Here is a 23,356-nt window from a genome sequence, read left to right as displayed (position 1 = left end):
CCAGTCAAAGTCTGTGTCAGAATAGTTATTTAAATTCACAGGATTTATTATTTCATTCAGTGTGAATGTTGATTCTTTAGGTACTCGTTATTTCTTATTTATTACACTAGCAATTTTTTTTAAATAAGTGATTAGATATTTCATTATACATATTTGCAAGATCATATGAATGCAGCTTATGTACAGAATGTTGTTTCAATAAATGTTGTATCATTCATATTACAGGAAAGCACCAGTACAACGAACTTCAGTTAAACGAACACTTCACTTAACCGAACTCATTGTTTGGTCCCGCCAAAAACGTATATAATAACCTTGAATTTTATTTCATCTTAACGAATTTTACGACGGTCCGTTTCTTCGTGAAACAAAAATATTCACTTGAACGAACAACCTTGAGGCACATTATGAAAAAAATTACCATCCAAAAACTTGTTCTTTATTTTTAATTTTCTTATTCAAACGTAACAGCGTGTACGTAAACAAAAACAATAACGGAACTAGTATGTGTGCGCACGTACTATCGAAATTAGTAGATTAATTCTCGTGTTTTGAAATAATATTGGAATGGTATTACGTCCGTTGTACGATACAACTAGTACATATTCTCGGATTTTTCGTTTTTTGGCTACTTACATTACGATAATTTTTGTACGGTACTTTGGCTAACCTGTGTTTTAATTTATTTTTTGAAAGTCATTTTTTTCATCACAGTCCATAGTGTTTTTGTCGTGTCTACAGGCGTGAAATTTTTTACGTTTTTCAATAGCGTTGTGTTCTTCAGTGCCGGTTGTAGAAATGAAGCGTGTGACAGAACAAAAGTGTATATGGGGGAGAAAAAAAAATAACGCAATTCATCAAAACTTTCGACCTAAGACCTAACTATTCAAAAGAATGACGATGCTTGTCGTCTTCAAATGTTTTGGAACACCATGCGTTATGTAATGTATGCACGTATGACTTTTCGATTGCACACGTTGGAAGGGATGACTTTAGAGGGCACATTGAATTAAAGAAACATGCGGAATATTTTATAGTCATGACGAGCAATAAATCCATATCGTAGTTTTTTCGCTACATCTGAAGAAACGAAAGTAACTAACGCAGAGTTATTGTTTACAAGTTCTGTTGTTTGTTTATAAGACAGTTCTTATCCAACCAGGATAAAAGAAGCAAATAAAAAGACAATTGTTCAAAAGTATAACTTTGCATACTTTGAATTGAAGGTTGAAAATTTCCTGTAAAATTATTGACATTTCTTACATATTCAGATGATTGTATTGTTCAAATAGTTTTTTTTTCCTTTGATTCATTAATTTTCATTGTATTCATATGCATAGGCCTACATTTTTCATTTTTTTTTTTTGCATATTATTGTCCTTATTTTATCTTGTGTGTGTTATTATTCCTCAGGAAAAATTTATCGTGCATGATTTACATGTACTTTTTCCATATAATTGTCATTAATGATGGGTGTGATTTGAGGTTGGCAGCTCTGCCTACAATGTGTCTCCTGACCATAGACAAAGCATCAGCAGAGAGTATGTGAACAGGTTCTTCAAGCGGCCATAGACTAATGACTGTGATACTGAACCTTAGTACACTTAAGGTGTTTCATGTGTTTATCGGTATACATATTTATAACAATGCTTATGTTTCAGTATAAAGAACTTCAGTATAACAAACTCAACTATTTTTTGGTCCCTTCATGTTCTTTATAGTGAAGCTTTCCTGTATATTCTTTTACAGAAATTGAAATTATTTAATGTTTTTCTCAAAATAAACCACTAACCCTGTAGCATAATGCAGTTCAAATAATGATGATTATAGGGTAGGTACATACATAGTTCCATTTTGTTTTGCCATTGCATTCTGTAGTATGGGAATAGTATATGTACGTTGGGATATTTCAGTTTAAAGAAATTTCAGTATAAAGAACAAAATCTCTTGCTTTATAAGACTTTGTTATAAAGAGATTTTACTGTACAGTGAAGTACAGGATTGGCGACCTAGTGTTCCTGAGAAACCCTGCACTAAAGAAAAACCAAGTGAAGAAATTTCAACAAGCATGGAAAGGCCCGTATCCAGTCATTGAGGGGTGATCACCAGTGACTCTCAAGCTGCAGCTGCCTTTCCGTTCTATCACCGTTCACGTAAATTGCGTGAAGCCGTATGCAGGTTCGGCCGTTCCTCCTTCGGCGTCAGCCGACCACGACCGTAGAGAGGAAGTCCCAGAAAACAGCCTCCAGCAGCTCCCGCAAGCAAGAAGTTACAACCTCCCGCTGCAGACCCGGTTGACGTGCCACGGCTACGCCGAGCAACAACGAAGGTGCCCGCCCGTAAGCCACCAGTCACCGGTGAGACCTCCCATCCCTTACAACTTGCAAAGACGTCAGTGAAATGTCATTGTTGCGTGCTGTGCTGCGTAACGCCTTTTGTTTTGTGTTAGCAGTGGAAATCCAAGTGCGCCAGTCTGATGTGGGTATTGTGTTCCAACGTCATAGCGATGTAATTGTATCAGGCAGTGAGTACCTAGTTGTAGTTAATTTTAATATTTACGCTTTATCGCAGGAGTGAAAGTTGTTAAGGCAACATGTTAGACTTAGTTCACGGTATACACCAAAAGGATTCCTGGAGAAATTATAGTGGTTATGACAATAATTTCCAGCTTGCGTTGTCCCAGCTGCATAGTGCCTATGGTTATTTCAAAGCAGAAGTTGATAACTTCACCTATTTGTTTACAGAGGACGACACTTTTGTCAGGAAGAAAAGAGGATTATTTGACCTAGGTGGTAAAGCTTTTAAAGCCGTGTTTGGTACTGCAACCTCTGCTGATATTGAGCATTTGAGCAAGCTCCTCGACTATGTTGATACGAGTACTAAAAGTCTAGCTTCAGATGTCTCTAATAATGTAGTTCTTCCGAGACATCTAGAAAAACGCATCGTGGATAACACTCAGATTGTTCGGAAAATTGTGACAGACTATGTAAGTCACTATTGGAGTTGGTACAAGAATGTTAGTAGCAATGTAGAAAAATTGTTCCAAAATGTATTTATTATGCATTCTAGAATAGACTTGCAGGGTATATTGTTAAGTGCTAGCAAAGCACTTACTAATGCACGTTTTGAAGCTAGCAATTTACGGCAAGCTATTGAGAACAGTGTTAATCATAAGCTTAGCAGTACGCTCATTACGCCAAGTAGATTCCTAGATATTCTGAACTTGATAAGTGATAGCCTAACTCTACCAATTCACATGATAGCAGCAGTAAAAATGGCTAATTTGCATATTTATTATGGTTTGTCAACAGTTCAAACAATGGTTCATGAGGATTTGTTGAGACTACATAGTAATTTCAATACCACTTGGGAATGAGGTAACAAATTTTGAGTTATATGAGTTACACCCTTATCCTGTATTTGTTCGTAGTGTGAGGCAACATGCCGATTTGTCACACATGATTATTTGCTATTGAGTTCCGATAGAAATTACAACAGTTTGCTTGACTGTCATAACCTAGACAACTGTCGAACCCATGGCGTTACCTTATGTAAGAGTGATTTTATGTTGTACGACCGGAGTGAGCTATCCTGTGAAACCAGTCCGTTCTTAGGCAAGAATGTAACTACTTTGTGCTCTGTCAACATTGTGAAATTGTCAAAAACGTTTTTTGAAATAGCTCACTCTACCTGGTTATTTGCAGTAACGGAGCCAGTTGACATAACTTTTGTATGTAAAAGCACTAGGAAGACCTGGCCTCCCATAAGTAAAACCATATCTGGTAATGGAATGATAGAGAATGCTTCTCACTGTGATTTGATGTCAAACCGTTTTAAAGCTCTTGCCACGATCACTGATGTAATGTATTGGAATGTCACTTATCCCGTTTTGCATATACCAGACCTCAGGCTAGAGGTCACCTCAGAAAAAAGATTTGGTTGGGTGCCACTGGATACCGCAGAGGACAAAAGCTTGCTGTCAGAAATTGACGAGTATTTACAGAATAATGATTATAGGGTACCCTACAGTCGAATCATGCAACTAGTAAGTAAGCCAGAGCCTAGAGTAGATGGTATTCTTAGTATTATCAGTGTTAGTCTAGTGGGTTTAATTAGTATTACGGCAGTTCTCCTAGTTGTGATGTTTAAAAAGTGCTACTGGGCCAAACTAGTGAAAAGCAGCCCTAAAGACTTAAAGGAAGTGACTGCTTCAGACGTGAAGGTTGTGTGGCCCCATGCCAGAGAGCCAAGATAGAGCTATTGTTACTGTGTGTAAATTGTAATGTGGGTCAAGTATTAGTATGTAGGCGTGAGTGTCGCTGTGGGCTCCACTCTTCGAAGAGGAGGGTGATTGTAAGGTCTTGTGTGGACCGAGTGGTTTGTTTGTGAAGCCCCACCCAGCATGTCCCTGCACGCCATTGGCTGGCGACGCAAAACTAAGGCGTCGGCGAAGTAGCGGGGGAGGTGGGTCCTTGTGGAGGGAGTGTAGAGGAGTTTGGAAGGAGAGAGCCGAGAGAGGAGGACGCGCGGTGGAACCCACGGTGGCACGACACACGTGATGCTCACTGTATAGTAGTGAAGTGAATAAAGGGATTGGAAACGCACCGTCCATCTAGTATTTCATTCGTTTCGGTAGCTCCCGATAACTAGCACCCCCCCCCCTCCCTTTTCCCAATGAAGTTGGGGGCGGGTGGCAAACCAGGGGCGGTAGCATTGTGTTGAGGCACAGTGACCAGGACCCGACAACGGCATGGAAGATAAGCCGTTACATTAGGTTATAAAAAGGGGGGGGAAAAGTTTTAGTTTTTTCTTAAAATGAATACGTTTTGTTTATTTATCATGCAGGCATTATTTTAAAAAATTGTTTGTATAATTTAGTGTCCGAGTTTCATAATATAGGATTTTTAGGAACATGGGAATACGTGAATTTGCTTGTTTCTGAGGTTAGATGTTAACACTGTGGTATCTACCATCTTCACAAGGCAGATAGCACAATCTCAAAACCCAAGATAATCCACAGATGATCAAACAATCTCCAAAAAATTGCCAAATATTTCAGCACGAACCTAGATTAAAGTGTTAATCTAAATTTTAAAAAAATTAAATAGAAATTTTATCAACATGCTGTGTCGAAATGGGCATTTGTGAAGTCAACTTTCGCTACCATGATTCATCAAATTTATTTTACTAAATTTTTCCTTTAAAAAAGGCATAAAAATGTAAATACTGCAAAGAATATAATTAGGCTGCAAACATCAAATTACAATTAATGACCCAAGACGCAACTATAATTTAAAATTCTGAAATAATTACAAAATAATATTATTATTAAAAATTTAAATATATTAAAATTGTTAATACAATAAATATTCCTATACAAATTTAAACTTAAACTGCTGGCAGTTGAAAAATTACTAAACAACAAGCTCACATTAATAAATCTTAACAATTAAAAATATTACTTTTAAAAAATTATACATTCCAGATTATAATTTTTATAAAGTTTATAACACAACATACTACTCAAATTGGGGGAGTGCGCGAATCAATTAGAAAAAGTATTTAAAACTTCCTTTGTTCCTTTTAAACTCAATGTCAGTTTCAAATTTTCCAAAAAGGTTTGTTTCACGACCAAGTCATTCCTGCTGCGAGCGCAAAAGAATATTCATAGTCATATAATTTATGCTTTAACTAAAAACACCAATCCTATTATGATGTCGCAAACATTCACAACAGCACCCACAAAAAATTAGATCAAAGTATTGACAGTTCTCGTCTATGTTGAACAAGGCACTCATAGCTATAGCAAAGTCATTTAAATTGATACCAATTAAAATGTTGAACTTTTCAATTATGTACGTAAGTCTTAAGTTTCCTAAACCTGTAACCCAGCAAATGTGCCCCAAGTTTTCATCGGTACACAGAGTCCACAAAACTGAGCAATTCAGTAATGCCAACTGTCGCACAACCGCCCAGTGCTAATACACTCGTTCACCACTCCTGAGTTTTATAACTTTAATAAAGGTAAACAAAAATTAAAAAAACCTAAGCTTTTTAAAAAAATGGTACATTAATAAAAACTTTTAAACAGCATAAAAAATATTCATAAAATAATAAACAACTACTTAGCAAATTAAAAAAAATTGACAACCAAATTTTTACAACAAATTGTTTAAAAGAAAAAGTAGAGGTGGGACGATACCACACTTTCGATTCTCGATTCTGTATTGTTTTTTCAGTTCGATACTTTAGATACTTTCGATACTTTCGATACTCCAGGGAAAAATATTTTCCCATTAAGTAACAATAATTATTACAAATAACATAAATTAGTTTTAAACTATATCAATTCCCTCTTTATTACAAAAATACAAACTGAAAACAACTATAAAGACTTGAGTATAAAAATCAATATAAAAAATATAAGCGAAATACCAACTATCTTCAAGAGAGTTAGCAGTTTATTTTCCAGTACACTTTTTTTTACCGCGAACAGATGATGATAAACATAGCGCTCTCTTAAATAAAATTGACGCAAACAATGATAGTTCGCGCTGGTGGCGCCAATTTACGTCACATTACGAACGCGGCAATTGAAAACATTCATAATATCGATACAAATCTCTGGTACTTACCATACACGAGAGACGAGACACGTTTTTACTCTATGATGTTGTATTACTAGGCGTGTTATTGTTATTATTGCGACGGATTGCAAGTGGAGTCAATTAAAGTGAATTTTAAGTGCTTGATATTTCTACAAATTTTTTTTTAAATTTCCTGTGAATTCAATGTCAGAAGTGTTACGTACGAAAAACGTAACTTCTTGAACACGAAACAAAAACAACTTAACCTTACTTTACCATTTGTTTACTATTGGCAAGTTGCAGTAACGACTTATATAATTATAATTTATTCTGATGTAAGCATATTGGTTATCATAATTACGGCTAATAAGCTGTTCTAGTACGTATGTGTGTTTTGTACGATGGCGACTCAAAACTTAATTCAATACAAATGAACAAGCATTCCAGTATCGAAAAAAAAATCAAACTTACAGTTTCGATACTCGATACTTTGCGATACCGTCAAGTATCGACGGTATCGAGGTATCGAAGTATCGAAAATCCCATCACTAAGAAAAAGGCTTTAAAACCAAACAGCCTTAAACAACTAGGCCCTGCCACAACACATCACTTGCAGGTACTTTATTTGTTTTATTTTATTAAAGATGTGTGTTGCCATGGTGGGAGGCGATTGATACAACCATCAACCACTGTGGGCAATTAATTATACTTGAACCATGGCTAAAAATAAAGATTTATTAACTCTTAACAAATTTTTGAATTAAACTACTGTCCGCCTTAACAAGCGGGTACAGAATACTCCATTCATTCAAGGAAAAAATTAAAACTTATTTGAATTTCAAGCATATATATATTATTTTATAATATTTCAAGGAAGCAGAGTGAAATATTGGGCCGCAGGACCCAATAAAATTGTAAAAACGTAGGCAAAAATGAGGTTTATTTATATGGATAAGTAAACACATCGAAATTTCTTGAGTAGCAAATTTAAATTCTTGGGTAATAGACAAAAAATTCGAGAAAATGTTGTGACGCCTTATTTCATTCAATACTACAATTAATATAATTAACAACCATATCAAAAGTAAGTTTAATAATAAGCCAGACGGTACAACCTTTAACTTGATAATTTCCTGGATTTACATTGGACATGGCTTAATCAAGAGTCCTTAGGTTTTTAATATTGTATGTCTGAATAATAGTAATAAATAATATATATTTATTTTACAATGTCCAGTTTTTTTCTATCTCAGGGAAAAAATGTTTGAAACTCTTTGATCTTAACCTCTGGGTGTGAGACGATTTATGTTGTGATTATTATTGTTAAAAAAAATATCAATAACTTCAATTCCTTTATGCGTCAAGAATGTGTATGCCATTAATTTACGAACTTACATTATAATTAGGGATGGGGCGACCGAATCCAATATCCGCCGAATCCGCCAAATCCTAGGGATTCGAAGGTTCGGCGGGTCTGATATAGGATTCGTCAAAGGATTCGGTTTTTTACTATTTACGGGAAAAAAATACAGTAAAACTCGCTTACGAGGTCCCGCATGGTAGGTTTTTCCGTATAAAGCGTTTAAATTTCCCGAGGTCTCATCATTTACGCCATTAAATGTGTGATAAAATGTCCGTTAAAATTTTTTCTGAAACTTCCTGTCTCAAATAATGGCCCACGTAAATATGAAGAAAAGACAAATGAACAACATACGAAGAAATATGGATGATGTACCATAACTACAGTAGAAACCCAATAGTTATTTTAAGATAATTACCATAAAAATAAATAAAGATTCTTTGTAGAATACCATAATTACTACAGAAGCATGATAGCTACCATATTTGCACTATAGTTACCGTAACAACTGAGATGTATATTTACCGTGATAGTAATGTATTATTTATTTATGACATATTAAATTAAAGAACATTGTTGGGAAAAAAAAGGATGTTAAACTTTGATATGTACGGTTGGCACATGTTGCTAAGAAATAATGCGATCTGAAAGAATGCAGTACTACTACGAAAAGTGAAAATGGTACTCGTGGATTTTTAGGTTATGGCAGTCTCTTTCGTTTTTCAGTAATATCGGCCGAAAATTAACGAGCGTACTGTATCGGAAGTCGGCAGAAATGCCGATTCAACTAAATATTGGCAAAATCGGCTTCTTCAATACAGCTCTACATTTAATTACATGAGTAAACATATTTCAGACTTCAGGATATTGAAAAAGACTTTAATTTCCATGTAGGTTTATAGTATGTATGTTTTTTTGCAAGTGTAAATTGAATGAAGTAAAATGCTTTTATTTTTATTACTTTCAATTGACTAAACTTTAATGACCAGTTACAGATATTTATGACACTAATTTTGAGGTTAAGCAATTTTACTAAAGCATTCCAGCCAAGCAGGTTGCCAGCGAGAGACGCTTCTCTTTTGCTGGAAACACTATCTCCAATCGTAGAGCTAATTTAACTCCTGAACGATCAGAACAAATTATTGTTCTGCATGATAGATTAAAGAACAGAATTTAATACTCTGTGACAATCTCTCTCAGAATTATTGTGCTGAAAAGTGGAAATGTTGAAACAACATGATTTTTGGTGCTAAGTTTGTTGAAGCTCAGTAAGGACTCCAGAAAAATTGACAAAGATGAAATTTTTCCAAAGATATGTTACATTTACACAAACATATACTTGGTTATGTTAGTTGGATGATATCAGTTACTAATTAACCAATGGAAACAGGTAAGATTCAATGGAAAAAAAATGTTATTTTTTTTATGGCAGTGCAAAATGTAAACACACTCTGTAAATAGTTACCCAAAATTAATAAGCCCACTTCATTTTAATACTTTATTCAAACATTATACTAAGTTTAAGATAAAAATAATTTTTCAAAAGTGTAACTGTACACAAAAGCTCGAGCTAGGCTCGAAGTAAAATTCTTAGGCTCGCAGACCTCTAGCTTATTTATAGAAAAAATCCTAACCGCTAATCTGTACTAAAACTGAAATTTCTCAAGAAAAAATTTTTGTCTTTATATACACTTATACCAGAAATGTACCAAACTACATGTGATAAAGTCAAGGGAATTTTAGTGCAAGCAGAATACATCTCACTTACATTAGATATGTGGACATTATCTATTAAAAGATTCGGGTTTGGGTTCGAGATTCGGCAATTCCAGTCAAGGATTTGAGTTAGGATTCGGATTCGAGGAAATAAGGATTCGCCCCATCCCTAATTATAATACCGTATTGGCCCGAATATAAGGCAACCCCGATTATAAGGCGACCTGCAGTTTCAGGAGGCCAAACAAATGTAAAAATAATTTTGGCAGAAATTAATGTGAAAATTCATTAGACATACATTTTGTGTTGATAAATTCTTTTTGCATTTATGTACAACAATTAATTTATATTTATCACATTACTTATTTTAAAAAAAGTTTGAATTGCCTACACTAAAAGTCAAAAGAAAACAATTAGAAAATATTTACATTTTAAAGTATTACACTAGAAATTTGTTCGTATGTTTATTCTAATGCAGCTGCATCATTGTCATCTTCAGAGCTGTTTATTTGTCTAGAGCTCGTTCCCCGCCGTTCCACCTATGTGTGATCGTTCATTTTTCACAGTTTACTGTATCTACGAATTTAAAATTTTTACAATGGCTATTAATCACTCTTAAAAAACAGCATTTAACTTTCCGTTTCACTTAAGATACGTATTACTATTTAGTATTGTGTGTTAGACGTAACAACGCAAACAAAGAATGCAGCTTGCCGGAACAAAACAAGTGGCTAGCTGCCATGGTGAAACTTACGGCCATGAATAACTTCGGTGACGTGATCGCGAATATTTGTCCATATTACTTTATGACAAGAGTGTCTCTGTCCTATGAATTTTAAAGAATAATCTATGATAATTATGTTGTTTTAAGGTTTTTACATAAATAAAGAGTGGATTACTGTGAAATTATTAAAATAACTTTTGAAGCAACGTACCAAATTCCTGTAAATATGGCTCTTTGTGCGTGTTCGGCAATGTTTGTTTTACAACAAAGAAATATTGTGGAAAGACAGTTGGCAGACATTACATCCGAAATGTTCATTGTAAACGTAAACAATCGTTCTGAAAATTGCTGTGATATTTTAGTACAAATATTTCCGTTAAAAATCTGAAAATAAATGACCGTAAATGTTGACACGCGATTGTACATAAAGTACAAATTGTGTAATAAAAGGTTGCCATTTTGAGATGCTTCAACATTCACATTTTTACTCAAGAACAAATATTTTAATTTTAAACTTTAAACAATTGTGAATTACTGCAATATTGGGTGGCTTTATCGTTTTCCCCGTGTGAGGTAACGAAGTTTTAGTTAATATAAAAAATCGTGAACATTTTGTAACAATGCTTCTACTGTAGCTTTCAGTTTGGAACTAATGTTTGCGGTTCTGACGTCTTGGGTGCGAAAATAAGGCGACTTCCAATTTTCGCATCTATCGTTTATGTAAAAATGGTCGCCTTATATTCGGACCAATACGGTATATAAATTTAACTCTCATTCTAATTAAAAACAAATAATATCTGTACACTTACTTAAATATCCATCAAATCGTCCTATACTGATCAAACATGATTCACAAAAACAACTTAAATCGACATGGCCTTCCAAAACTCTTTCCTTCTTTTTGAAGCCATTCTATTATTCCTTTTCCATAGAGGTACCTAGCTTACAGCACCGAAACAACGATAAAAAAAAAATTAAATGCTGAGAGAAATACGACAAAGATAAAATAAATAAATAAAATAAACACATACTGCACAGATATGCAGTAACGACTGTGATGGTGACGTCACAATGTGGAGAGAAAAATAAAGACATGCATACCATACACTGGGCCATGTTAAATTGTATTTCATGAAATTAAATTAACCATAACTAATACATTTCCACTTATTTTCTAGTTACAACACAATATTTTCAGAGAAGCTAATTTTATTATTTATTAAAAGGGCTGTGCAGGATTGGATTTTTCAGTTCGGGAAATTTTTGAGCAGGAAAGAATTATTTCATGCTGGAATCAAAACAGGACGGGTAAAAAATGTAGTGAACTAATGGTGTTCACTAATTCTGACTAATCAAGTTACTTACTGAAATGTCCTACATAACATTAACAGCATACATTTTAAGGCTTTTGTGTAGTTAGAAAAATCAAAATATGTCTTCAAGGTGTTCATTCTAAATTTTGATGCAAATGTGAAAATGTTATGCTTAGTTTGCAAGTAAAATTTTGGAGGCAGGTACAGGCTTAGAATATGTAAAGCAAATAACAGCTGTAGAGATAAGCAGTTGGCTGCAATTCACATTCCTCTATTCTTCAGAATGGTAAAACTTTTGAAGGGTGGGTTTAAATAGAATGAACTCTGAAAAGCTTTTAACAGCAGGTTAAAATGTTGTAGGTCTAAGAAGACAAAAACTTATTCATTTGTTTCTTTCTCTCTGTGAAAATTGTCTTTAAATTTATGTTATGCCTAACATTTTTTCAGGAATTAAAACACCAGTATTAGAGGTCTGCGAGCCTATGAATTTTACTTCGAGCCTACTTAAAAGTTCTCGAGCTTCGAGTTAGCTTGAGCTCGAGCTTTTGTGGTACAGTTACACTTTTGGGAAATTATTTTTAACTTAAACTTAAAATAATGTTTGAATAAAGTATTAAAATGAAGTGGGCTTATTAATTTTGGTAACTATTTACAGAGTGCATTTACATTTTGCACTGCTAAAAAAAAAAAACATTTTTGCCATTGAATCTTACCTGTTTCTATTGGTTCATTAGTAACTGATATCATCCAACTAACATAACCACAGTTTACAAGTATATGTTTGTGTAAATGTAACATATCTTTGGAATAATTTCATCCTTATTAATTTTTCTGAAGTCCTTCCTGAGCTTCAAAAAACTTAGCACCAAAAATCATGTTGTTTGAAAAGTACATTCACATTGTTTCAACATTTCCACTTTTCAGCACAAAATTTCTGAGAGAGATTGTCATAGATTATTAAATTCTGTTCTTTAATCTATCATGCAGAAAAATCATTTGTTCTGCACATTCAAGAGTTAAATTAGCTCTACGATTGGAGATGGTGTTTCCAGCAGAAGAGAAGCATCTCTCGCTGGCAACCTGTGTGGCTGGAATGCTTTAGTAAAATTGCTTAACCTCAAAATTAGTGTCATAAATATCTGTAACTTTCCATTAAAGTTTAATCAATTTAAAGTAATAAAAATAGAAGCATTTTACTTAATTCAATTTACACTTGCAAAAAAAAAAAAAATACGCATAATAAACATACATGGAAATTAAAGTCTTTTTCAATATCCTGAAGTCTGAAATATGTTTACCCATGTCATCAAATGTAGAGCTGTACTGAAGAAGCTGATTTTGCCAATATTTAGTTGAATCGGCATTTCTGCCGACTTCCGATACGCTTGTTAATTTTCGGCCGAAATTACTGAAAAACGAAAGAGACTGCCGTAAACTAAAAATCCACGAGTACCCTTTTCACTTTTCGTAGTACTACTGCATTCTTTCAGATCGCATTATTTCTTAGCAACATGTGCCAACCATACATATCAAAATTTAATATCTTTTTTTTAATAATGTTCTTTAATTTTAATATCATAAATAAATACATTACCGTCACGGTAAATATACATCTCGGTTGTTACGGTAACTATAGTGCAAATGTGGTAGCTATCATGCTTCTGTAGTAATTATGGTATCTACAAAGAATCTTTAGTTCTTTTTATGGTAATTATCTCAAGATAACTATTGGGTTTGTACTGTAGTTATGGTACATCAACCATATTTCTTCGTAAGTTGTTGTTCATTTGTCTTTTCTTCATATTTATGTGCGCCATTACTATTTGAGACAGGAACTTTCAGAAAAATTTCAAACGGGACTTTATATCACACATTTAACGGCATAAATGATGACACCCCGGACAATTTAAACGCTTTATACGGAAAAACCTACCATGCGGGACCTCGTAAGTTAATTTTACTGTATATTTTTCCGTAAATAGTAAAACACCATCACAATGGTTTCCGGCCAAATAACCTGCTGCTGTTGAAGCTCAAAATTTTCGAGCCTAACAATTTTTTTGAGCCGAGCTCGAGCTTGAAGTAAGTACTCGGCTCCAGCTCGATTTTCGAGTACTCGCAGACCTCTAACCAGTATTGTGTATAACTCTCACAAAGGCTACATTATTTATCTCTACAAAAGCTACCAAAGAAACATTAGCCACAAGTCACAGTGCTCTGAGAATGTTTGTTAGGTACTTACTTCATGAAAAATTTTTGATACAAAAAATTGTTTGTATCCAGAAAATGAAAATATGCATTATTCGTTTCAAAATTAAAATGGTGATAATGTTTTTTGATATTTATTTTGTGTGTTTTTACTGATATATTATTTTATTCCTGTATCTTGAGTTTGATTAAGATTTGAAGCACTCTTTTAAGAATTTAATTTGACATCCTGTTGACTGAAGGTGTATTCAACCTGTTGGGGAGCATCAAGCTGACCTTGGTGAAGGTGATGGGGACGCCAGGGTCTGGCTGGAGCTGCTCCGGCCCGAGCTCCGAGAACTGCTGCTGCTGCTTCTCGACGGCCTTGAGTGCCTCCTTGAGCTCCCGGGACGCGGCCAGGATCCTCACGTCGTCCTGGCGTGCCGTCTGCTCGCACTGCACGCACACCCCGGCCACCTGCGAGCATACACCTTCCTCCAGCTGTCAATAGTCCATCCCGGTCGCAGGGGTGTGTGCTACTCTCGCTAATGCTTCTACTGTAGTATCGCCTCCAGCGTAAAGGTATGGACTGCCACGCAGTCTACTTGTCCATAGGGCCACCATGAGACAGAGCAGAGACCCAAACTTTTGATAATGTGAAGATAAAGGTGTCGTATCGTGCCTGCAAGTCGATCAAAGGTTAAGTGGCAAGTTAAAATTAATTATGAAGTATAAAGTATTTTATAAAGTGTAACTATTCAATACAAATACAAAAGCATGGATTGGTTGGAAGTGTCAGCTTGCGATTGGCCAGCAACGTAACGGCGTTAGTGTTGTAGCAATCATCTTTAAATGTATTATATTTGTTATGGGAACGTTTATTGTAATGTTGCCCCAATTGTAGCACGGCCTAACACTTCCCATAAGTGAAAGTTTTCAAAAATGTTCTAATGATTGTGTGAAACTTAACCTAACCTTCGCGCCTACAAGCCTAAATTATATTCATTGTTTTTTATTGACTCGTGCAGCTAACTCGTTCGGTCCAAAATAATCATTGGAACCACCAAACTGTTTAAGCACAGAGTCGTGTTCCTTTATCGTAAATGGTACATAATCTTCAATCTTTCGGCGATTAAAATTTTGTTGCAGAATAACAGTGATTTTTTTCCCCACCACGTTAGTGTTCATTTAGGCGTACTATTACTGAGCAAACACTCACAATGTCAGGTAAAAATTCATCTTCTAAAGGTATCTTAGGATATTTAAAAACAGAAACAGAGGAAACTAAAGTACAGGAGGTTCATGAAAGCACTATCAGTCCTAGTACAAATACAGGAAGTTCAAAAATTTGGGAATTTTTTGAAAAATGTGAACAGTATTCAATATGCAAATGTTGCAAAAAACATTTGAAGACACCATCATCATCTACCACAAGCCTGATCAGACGCTTGGATTCACATTTACACTTGAAACACAAGTATGAGAAAATGTGTGTAGCTAAAAAAGAGGCTATGAATTTATTGAAACGGCCTGTTTCATGCCCTATTACACAAGCAATGAATTCAAAAGTAATGTTTTCATCTGACAGTCCAAAATCGCAAAGTATCACAAATAAAATTGGTCGCATGATTGCGCTTGATTATCAACCATTATCTGTTGTAGATGATCGTGGCTTCAGAGAATTAATTGAAACCCTTGAGCCTTGATACCATTTCCCAAGCAGGAACCATTTTTCAAGGTCTGTAGTACCAAAATTGTACAGTGACACTCGCAGGATTATGGAACAAGCGTTGAGCCATGATCTCGAAACAGTGAAATCAGTGTCTCTTACAATAGATTTGTGGACTTCACAAAAGCAGGAAGGATACATTTCTGTGACATCTCACTTTCTTACTCGTGACTTTGCAATGCAGAACCACACATTAGAATGCTCCCACTTTCCTGGTCAACATACAGGCACAGCTATATATCAGAAGTTGTGCCATTTGACATCCAACTGGGGTATTAGTCTGTCTTCAACTCAGATTCCCATTTACGTAGTGAGTGACAATGCCAGAAATTTTAGCAGTGCTCTAACTGGGAAGCCTGTAGTTCATTTGAATTGTGTTGCTCACAATTTACAGCTAGCTATTAGTGATGCTGTTGCAGAAGTTGGACTGGACAGTGTTTTGAAAACATGCAGGTCAATAGTAGGCCATTATAAGCATAGCACAAAATCAAGAGAGAGGCTACAATCAATTAAAAAAAAATTAGGTTTACCAGAGCATGCTTTGATTCAGATGATAGACACAAGATGGAACAGTACATATCTTATGCTTGAACGCCTACATGAACAAAAAGAAGCAGTGTCTGCAGATTTGCCTAACTGTGGCAAGGAAAGTTTGACAGCAAATGAATGGAACTTGATTGCAGTGTACGTGAAAATTTTGCAACCTCTCTTCTTAGCTACGAAAGAACTGTGCAAAGAAAGTGTACCAACTCTTTCAATGGTTCGTCCAATTATGTATAGCATTGAAGGATTTTTTAAGAATTATGTAACCTCAAAAACTGGAGTACAAGGAAGTGGCATTACATTGGCACGAGCATTGCAAAAATCATTGACTGCTAGATTTCAATACATAAGGGACTCTCATACACATCTGCTAAGTACTGCCTTGGATCCAAGATTCAAATGTTTCACAATGGAAAATCACGAAATTGTTCTTGCAAAACATTTGTTGACTGAAGAAATAAGAAAGAACAAAAGTTCTTTACAAGTTGGTAACAAATGTTCGAGGAAAGAAAAAGTTATGGAAGAAAAATGTGCATCATCAACATCAGCAAACCACTCTCTCTGGGGTATCTTTGATTTGAAATCAAAGCAAACACAGCCTGCAGAAGAAGATGATGATTCAGTGAAGAAAGAGGTAGGAAAAAATAAATGTTTAAGCTATAGTATAACTCCTGTGTTACCCTTTTATCAGAACAAAAATACATTAATAATATATTAGGCAGTAATTTAACATTCAGGTATCTCTTTTCAATACTAGGCCTACCTTAAATTTTTTCTCAGTATAGATGGCAATATGCAAGAACAAAATTTTGTGGCTTAATGGGGGAAAAAAAAGATGGTTCCATTTTTTTATGTATTTAAGGAGGAAGTTTAATTTTTGGAATTTGGTTTTACTGTATTTGTATTGTTTCTGTAGGACTACTGATTTTACAGTTACACCATATTTTTTTTCTTTTAGGCACATGATTTTCTTGATGGTGCAGTAATTGGTCGAGATGAAGATTCACTTGAATGGTGGAAATCGTGCAGAAATTACCCCCATCTAGCTGAGCTAGCAATGCACTATTTAGGCATTCCAGTTACTTCAGTAGCTAGTGAAAGGTTGTTCTCTAAAGCGGGACTCACCATTTCCACACGACGCCAAAACTTGTCCTCGAGCCTTGTAGAAAAACTGGTTTCTCTTCACGATGTTTTGTTATTTTTTTTATTTTTTATTTTATTTCTGCAGATAACATAGTAGATTGTATTTTAAATATTTGTGAATGTGACCTTAAAATATTACTTCTTATAGTTATACTCTTTCCATAAAAATATTTTTAAACATGTACAGCTAGGAATATATTTTCATTGTTTTGTAGGCTGATACCACAGTCTTTAATATTCTCTTTTATAGGTGGTATAAAATAATCAAAATGATTACTGTACAGTATTTTAATTTTTTACAGTTTCATTTGTGCTTATTTGAAATTGATTTCATTTAACATGTAAATAGTTAACTGCACTATTGGAACAGTTTTTGTATAACTATTAACATATTTTTCAATTTTTATAATGAGTTAATTTACTGTGATTAGTAATGTAACTAGTAGTATGATGCTCTACAGAATACCTCAATTATTGAATTGTATTATATCAGTTAAGAATTTATTCTAAATGAATATTATTTGTATTAATACTTGTATTTTAAATATATTTGATTAAGTGGACCATGATATAACAAGACAACCATCTAAGGACTCTTAGCAGTAAAGTGCAAATATTCAAGCTCGACTTAAGTGTCAAAGATTCAAATAAAAATTCAGACTCAAATTGACTCGCCTTGAATTTATGATCTACAAACTCGACTCGAATCGACTCGAACTAATTACTGTAAAATTCGACTCGACTCGACTCGGCTTAAAAATTTGCAGGTTCGTACATATCTATTTTTTAGAATCCAGTTCCTTGAAAAATGGCTTAACAGGGTTTTACTGTACAACATAATCATGATGTATACTGTGTTGAATATTCATGAGCAATCAAATATTCAATATTTCAAAGTGTTGGTATTCAAAGGCAAATTGATTACAAAAACTATTTGTATCACAAAGTTCAAAACTTCACACAGACCTTATCAATTGTACACAAAAACGAATAGTTTTATGACAAAGGCTACATACCAACAGTTAATTATAAACTATATAGCCTACCACGTGTTTTAATGCCAGGTTTGAAATTTAAATATGCCTCTAGTTTCTAAAGAAAACTGATGATACCATTTTTAAATACTAATGAGCAAATACATATAATCATAGAAGCAAAATCATCTAGGATACCATTCTCTTCAGTGAGGTTCCTCACGACTGTTAGGAGAGCTAGGAGCTACCGCAAGCCAGAGCCGAGACTCCCACCTGTGACAGCGAGGTCGACAGCTCCTCGTGCAGCTGGCGCAGAGAGCACAGTCGCTCACGCACGTGCGTATCCACCGCAGCCGCTGCGGCCGCCTCCTGCAACTGCAGCGCCTCGCGCAGCTGGCGGAAGTGACTGCGCACACGGGCGCGTGCCACGTCTGCCGTGCCAGCCTCGCTCTCCTCGTCCTCCGTGCCTGTGCTGTCACCCGGCCCCTCCAGCCGCTGCACCGCTTGCTCTGCACACGGGCGCCACCGCCACAACACCTCAGCCAGCAGCAGAGAGCCTGCCCTGCAGGATGAACACATTTCAGATCAATCCCTTGCCCCATACACCTGATTTGTGCTGTTGAACGTAACTGCCTCTTAGTGACCTTGCTGTCGACACGATGTTGTTGTTGCCTCAGGGTGCCAAGGGTAGTGGCAGATGCAGCTTTTAATTATGAAGTACAAAAAGTTTTTATTCAACATCTGGAAGGCAGTCGCATGGAAGTTAAGATTTAAAAATAAAATCATGTACAAAAAAACATTGGGTTGACTATTAACAATTATTAATTTTAATAATATTTGACCAGAGAGTTTTAGGTGCTATGGAATACTTCCAAGTTAAATGAAGTTAAAAAATTTTGAAAAATTAAATCTATTTACTGCATCACTGATGCCACTTCAACTGAAGTTAAATTATTCAGTAGCACAAAGAACTTGCATAAAAATTTCAGTAGAAGAAGAATTGGAACATAATTCAAAAGCTATCACTCTAGTTTATCCTTTTGGTTATGGGGGTTATGGGGGGTGGGACCATCACCCTTATGATTTCTCCCATAGAACCGCCAATGGCAAAGGGTGACAGTGGTCCACGCATAACACACTTATTCACCTCTACACACCAGCAGTCAGAAACAACAACAAGCCTCTGTAGGACTTTACGCGATGACCCTTTCATTTTATAGTAGAACAGTCTCCTTGCACATACCTATACTACATACAATACATTGTACCAAAATACTCATACCTGACAATTCAGTGAAATCCTTTTTTAAACATACATCACTGAATGTTCAAAAAATACTAATAAAAAAATTGCAGTTTTACGGACGATAGTTTAACGTGACGTCACAACAAAACATTGATGAAATGATTGCACACTTTTATGAATAAAATTGAATTATTTTTATTGAATTATCACTATTTTGTATGGATACAAAGAAGGAGTGAAATGAAATCTACAATTTAATTGATAAATTTACTTTTATTTGCACTCATTAATTCAAATATGTTTATTACTTTAACAAAGAAATTATTTTAACAATAACTTTTATACATGTTTGCTATTTAACTTCTTCCAATATTTTTCCAGGGTGTTTCAAGATCATCATGCAGCAGAAAGGGCTGTAGACTGGCTGGCTGAACATGTCACATCTGAGAATTGCCAAGATCCAAAGTTACCAGTTAAAGAGCCCACAGAGAAATTTAAATCAGCTCTTCAAGTTATTTGTTCACAGTTGATTGAAGATTCGCCGACAGCCTCAAAAACTGAAAATAGTTTATCAAATGAAGTTGTACAGTATCTATCAGAACATACATACCATTGAATGACAGCCCACTAGCGTTTCCGAGACTAAAATTGTTAGCCAGAATATATCTTGGCTTTCCACCTGCCTCAATTTATTCTAAAAGATTGTTTAGCTCTGCAGGTGGAATTTGTACCAAAAAACGGAATCGCCTTTGGTAATACCTAGAGGTGTATGAAATTCGCAATTGCGATAAATGCTAAATAGATGCGAAATTTTTCAATTACCGCGATTATTTGCGAAACTTCAACATTTATTAAATAATTTCAAAACATGCAACTGAAATCCCCAAAAACCGCGAACTCCATTTTAAAATTCACTCTGTCATTACTAAATACCTGTGTGTGTGGGTTTTTCCTTTTTAAAAAAAGTACAAACCTAAAGGTAAAATTTCTGGTTGTGCAGAATTGTATTTATACTTTTAATTACGTCTTCGCTGAATATTGAAACCGTAGGCCTATTCCACTTCTTTGAACATCCGTGTGTAAACGAGATGAAATATCCCTTTTATTATGGTGCAAGCACAATTCACAACAATCATAAACTCTTCAAAACCTTATTTTTGTAATGTTTAAATCACAGAGAAATACATTTTCTGTTAACTTAAGTATGTTGACAAACGTCTCTCTACCCTATGGAATGGCAGAGGAAGACTTGACAAATGAACCTCGAAGAATCTCAACAAAAAAAAGAAATTTATATCACAACACTAGATTGCAGCACGCTCATTATTTTGCATGAAGATGTTTGAAGAGTTGGTTAAACTAATATTAAGTTTACAGTTGTGGTTTTGAGAATCGAAACTCATTTTCGTAATTTTTGTAACTTTAAATGCATGCGACATGAATTTGTGAACAGGAAAAATTATTTTGATAATTCTGGTTTCAGTAGTCGCACACGATAATTTGGTTGAATTATCGAATGGACAAAGTATCGAATCAGGGCACGCGATACATACCGTCAGTGCCTAATCGAAAACGCTGCCTGTGCTTTGTTTATTTTTTCCATGACGTGTAGGTGGTTTTTCAGAGGTTAAAATTAACAATTTGTTTTGAGATGGGTAGACGTAAAATTACAATTAGGGACTGTGTAAATGACTACAAAGCGGATAAGTTTTATGTCAGTGATTCAGGGATTCTAATGTGCAGCATTTGTAATGTTAGACTGGAATGGGAAAAAAAAGATAACCTCGACAAGCACTGCCAGTCATCTGGACATAAAGGAAAAAAAAATCAATAGAATGTGATCCTGCATCTTCCAGCAAGCATCAAACCAGTTTGCTTGAGATAAATGAAAATGTAAAATAAGCAAAACAAGAAAAGGTTGAATTTGTCACTGAGACAGTCAAGACATTTCTCAAGGCAAACATCCCTTTGCACAAATTAGACCACACAGCAGTACGTGAATATTTTGCAAAGTAAGAAAGATTAATATTTTTATGTTTCAAAGCACTTTGTTTGTATTTTGTTAATATGAGATTTGTGAATTAAGAACTTCAATTCAATTGTATAAACTTGTACTAGTATTGGTCAATGAAGCACTTTAAATAAATTTACTAACTTCTTTTTCAGATATGTTAAAGGATCGGGTGACCTACCAAGCAGTCATGTTTTGCGACAAGATTATGTCCAAAAATGTGGCGACTATGAAAGACAGAAACTGTGTGAAGAATTTCAAGGTAAAGACATTGTTGTAGTTGTGGATGAAACAACAGACAGCCGTGGACGATGAGTGTTTGCCATTTTATTTAGAACTGTTAGTGGTGCAGCAACACAGAAAGTGGCTTTGGCAAGTCGTTCATTTCTTGACAAGGCCACAGGGACAACCTGCAGTCAAGCAGTAGTTGACACTCTTCAAAAGTATGGCATTGTGTACGAAAACATAGTTGGCCTAGTGTCTGATTCTGCACGCTACATGAATACATGCTTCTCTGCACTAAAAGTGTTGATAGGGGACCACTTAATACATTTTAAATGTTGGGCTCACAAAATAAGGTTGATTGGCAACGTTTTCATGATAGAACTCCCAGAGTTGAACCGACTTATTGTGAACCTCAAAATGACATTTCTTCATGGCAGAAAAATAAAGAATTCTTACTTGAACTTTCTAGTTTCAGAGTTTCCAGAGCTGCCACCTGTGTTGTTCCCTAAACCGGTCATCACTAGATGGAACTCATGGTTTAAATCTGTGTTGTATGTTAGCACCTATCTAGAAGCACTGACAGCATTTCTTTCTCAGTACGAAGAAAAAAATGCAAGTGCTGTATTGGTCAGTGAGACATTAACCACCCCAGACCTGCAGCTGGAGGTAAAAACACAAATAGTATTCATTTCCGATGTCTGCCAAGAACTTATAAATCTTATAGATACCTTTGAAGGTTTAGACTACCCATGTGCACATATCATTTGGGAAAGGCTTGACAGACTCAGTTTGTCGCTAGACAGACAAATGAAAGGATTTTTCCCAGAAGGAACAACTGCACTTTTGTCAGAGTGCAAAAATATAGCTAAGCAGGCAAAGATCACAGAGAAGATAAAGAATGCCTGTGCCAAAGCTCGCAGGAAACTTGAAGAGCACATGGGTGTGTGTGAAGCAAATAATGTTTATAAGGCAACAGGTGCTCTTTTTAATCCAGTGAAAGCTGGACAGTTGATTAAGGTATGTCAACAACATTTCTATCCATTGATATGATCATTTAAGTTGAATTTTAAATACATTTTAGTTAGATAAAGATAAGTAAGATAACTCACATTGTTACATGTTAATGAAGCAGCTGTGCATGCAAACCAAACACTGTTGTCACCATTCAAGTCTCTGGAAAAGGACAAATTTGTTGATGGATATTTAAATTTCCATCAGCAGTTAGTCAACCAACTCAAAGAAAATGTCCAAGTTGATGTTCTTCAAATTCTTCTGGCAATGCACTCAGAATTTGAAGAATTTTGCAATGCAGCAATGAAGTGTCTTTGGCTGCCAGTGAACAGTGTAGATGCCGAAAGGTTTTTTAGAAGCTACAACCTTGTCCTTACTGACAGGAGGACAAGATTGACGGAAAATAATCTGGAGACATGTGCACTGTTAAAATTTAATGATTGAAACTGTAGACTTGTCATAACTTATAAGTAGAGATGGTGATTTATAGCATTTAAAATAATAACATTTAGCATTTTTAATTTGAAATTTAGCATTTTGTAGCATTTTTAAAAACAAGATTTAGCCAATTTTCTCATTTTACATTA

The 23,356-nt window shown here is 35.1% G+C and overlaps 2 protein-coding genes across 2 annotated transcripts in view; one reads left to right on the top strand and one right to left on the bottom strand.

The window, feature by feature from the left end:
- LOC134527760 (E3 ubiquitin-protein ligase TRIM23-like) overlaps positions 1 to 23,356 on the bottom strand; it is a 135,531-nt gene that overhangs the window by 70,777 nt on the left and 41,398 nt on the right. The window contains exons 6-7 of the mRNA XM_063360693.1: positions 18,550 to 18,785; positions 14,185 to 14,364 (exon numbers count right to left, since the gene is read on the bottom strand). Of these exons, the coding sequence (XP_063216763.1) occupies positions 14,185 to 14,364; positions 18,550 to 18,785 (416 nt within the window). The remainder of the gene's footprint in view (positions 1 to 14,184; positions 14,365 to 18,549; positions 18,786 to 23,356) is intronic.
- LOC134527761 (zinc finger BED domain-containing protein 4-like) lies at positions 14,276 to 17,532 on the top strand. The gene is made up of 2 exons (XM_063360694.1): positions 14,276 to 16,793; positions 17,118 to 17,532. The coding sequence occupies exons 1-2, from the start codon at positions 15,666 to 15,668 to the stop codon at positions 17,394 to 17,396; spliced, it is 1,407 nt and encodes a 468-aa protein (XP_063216764.1). The 5' UTR covers positions 14,276 to 15,665; the 3' UTR covers positions 17,397 to 17,532.

Source organism: Bacillus rossius, chromosome 1, assembly GCF_032445375.1.
Source record: "Bacillus rossius redtenbacheri isolate Brsri chromosome 1, Brsri_v3, whole genome shotgun sequence".
NCBI classification, from domain to species: domain Eukaryota; kingdom Metazoa; phylum Arthropoda; class Insecta; order Phasmatodea; family Bacillidae; genus Bacillus; species Bacillus rossius.
Note: the sequence above shows the minus strand (reverse complement) of the source record. Positions and strands in the feature narration are given on the sequence as shown.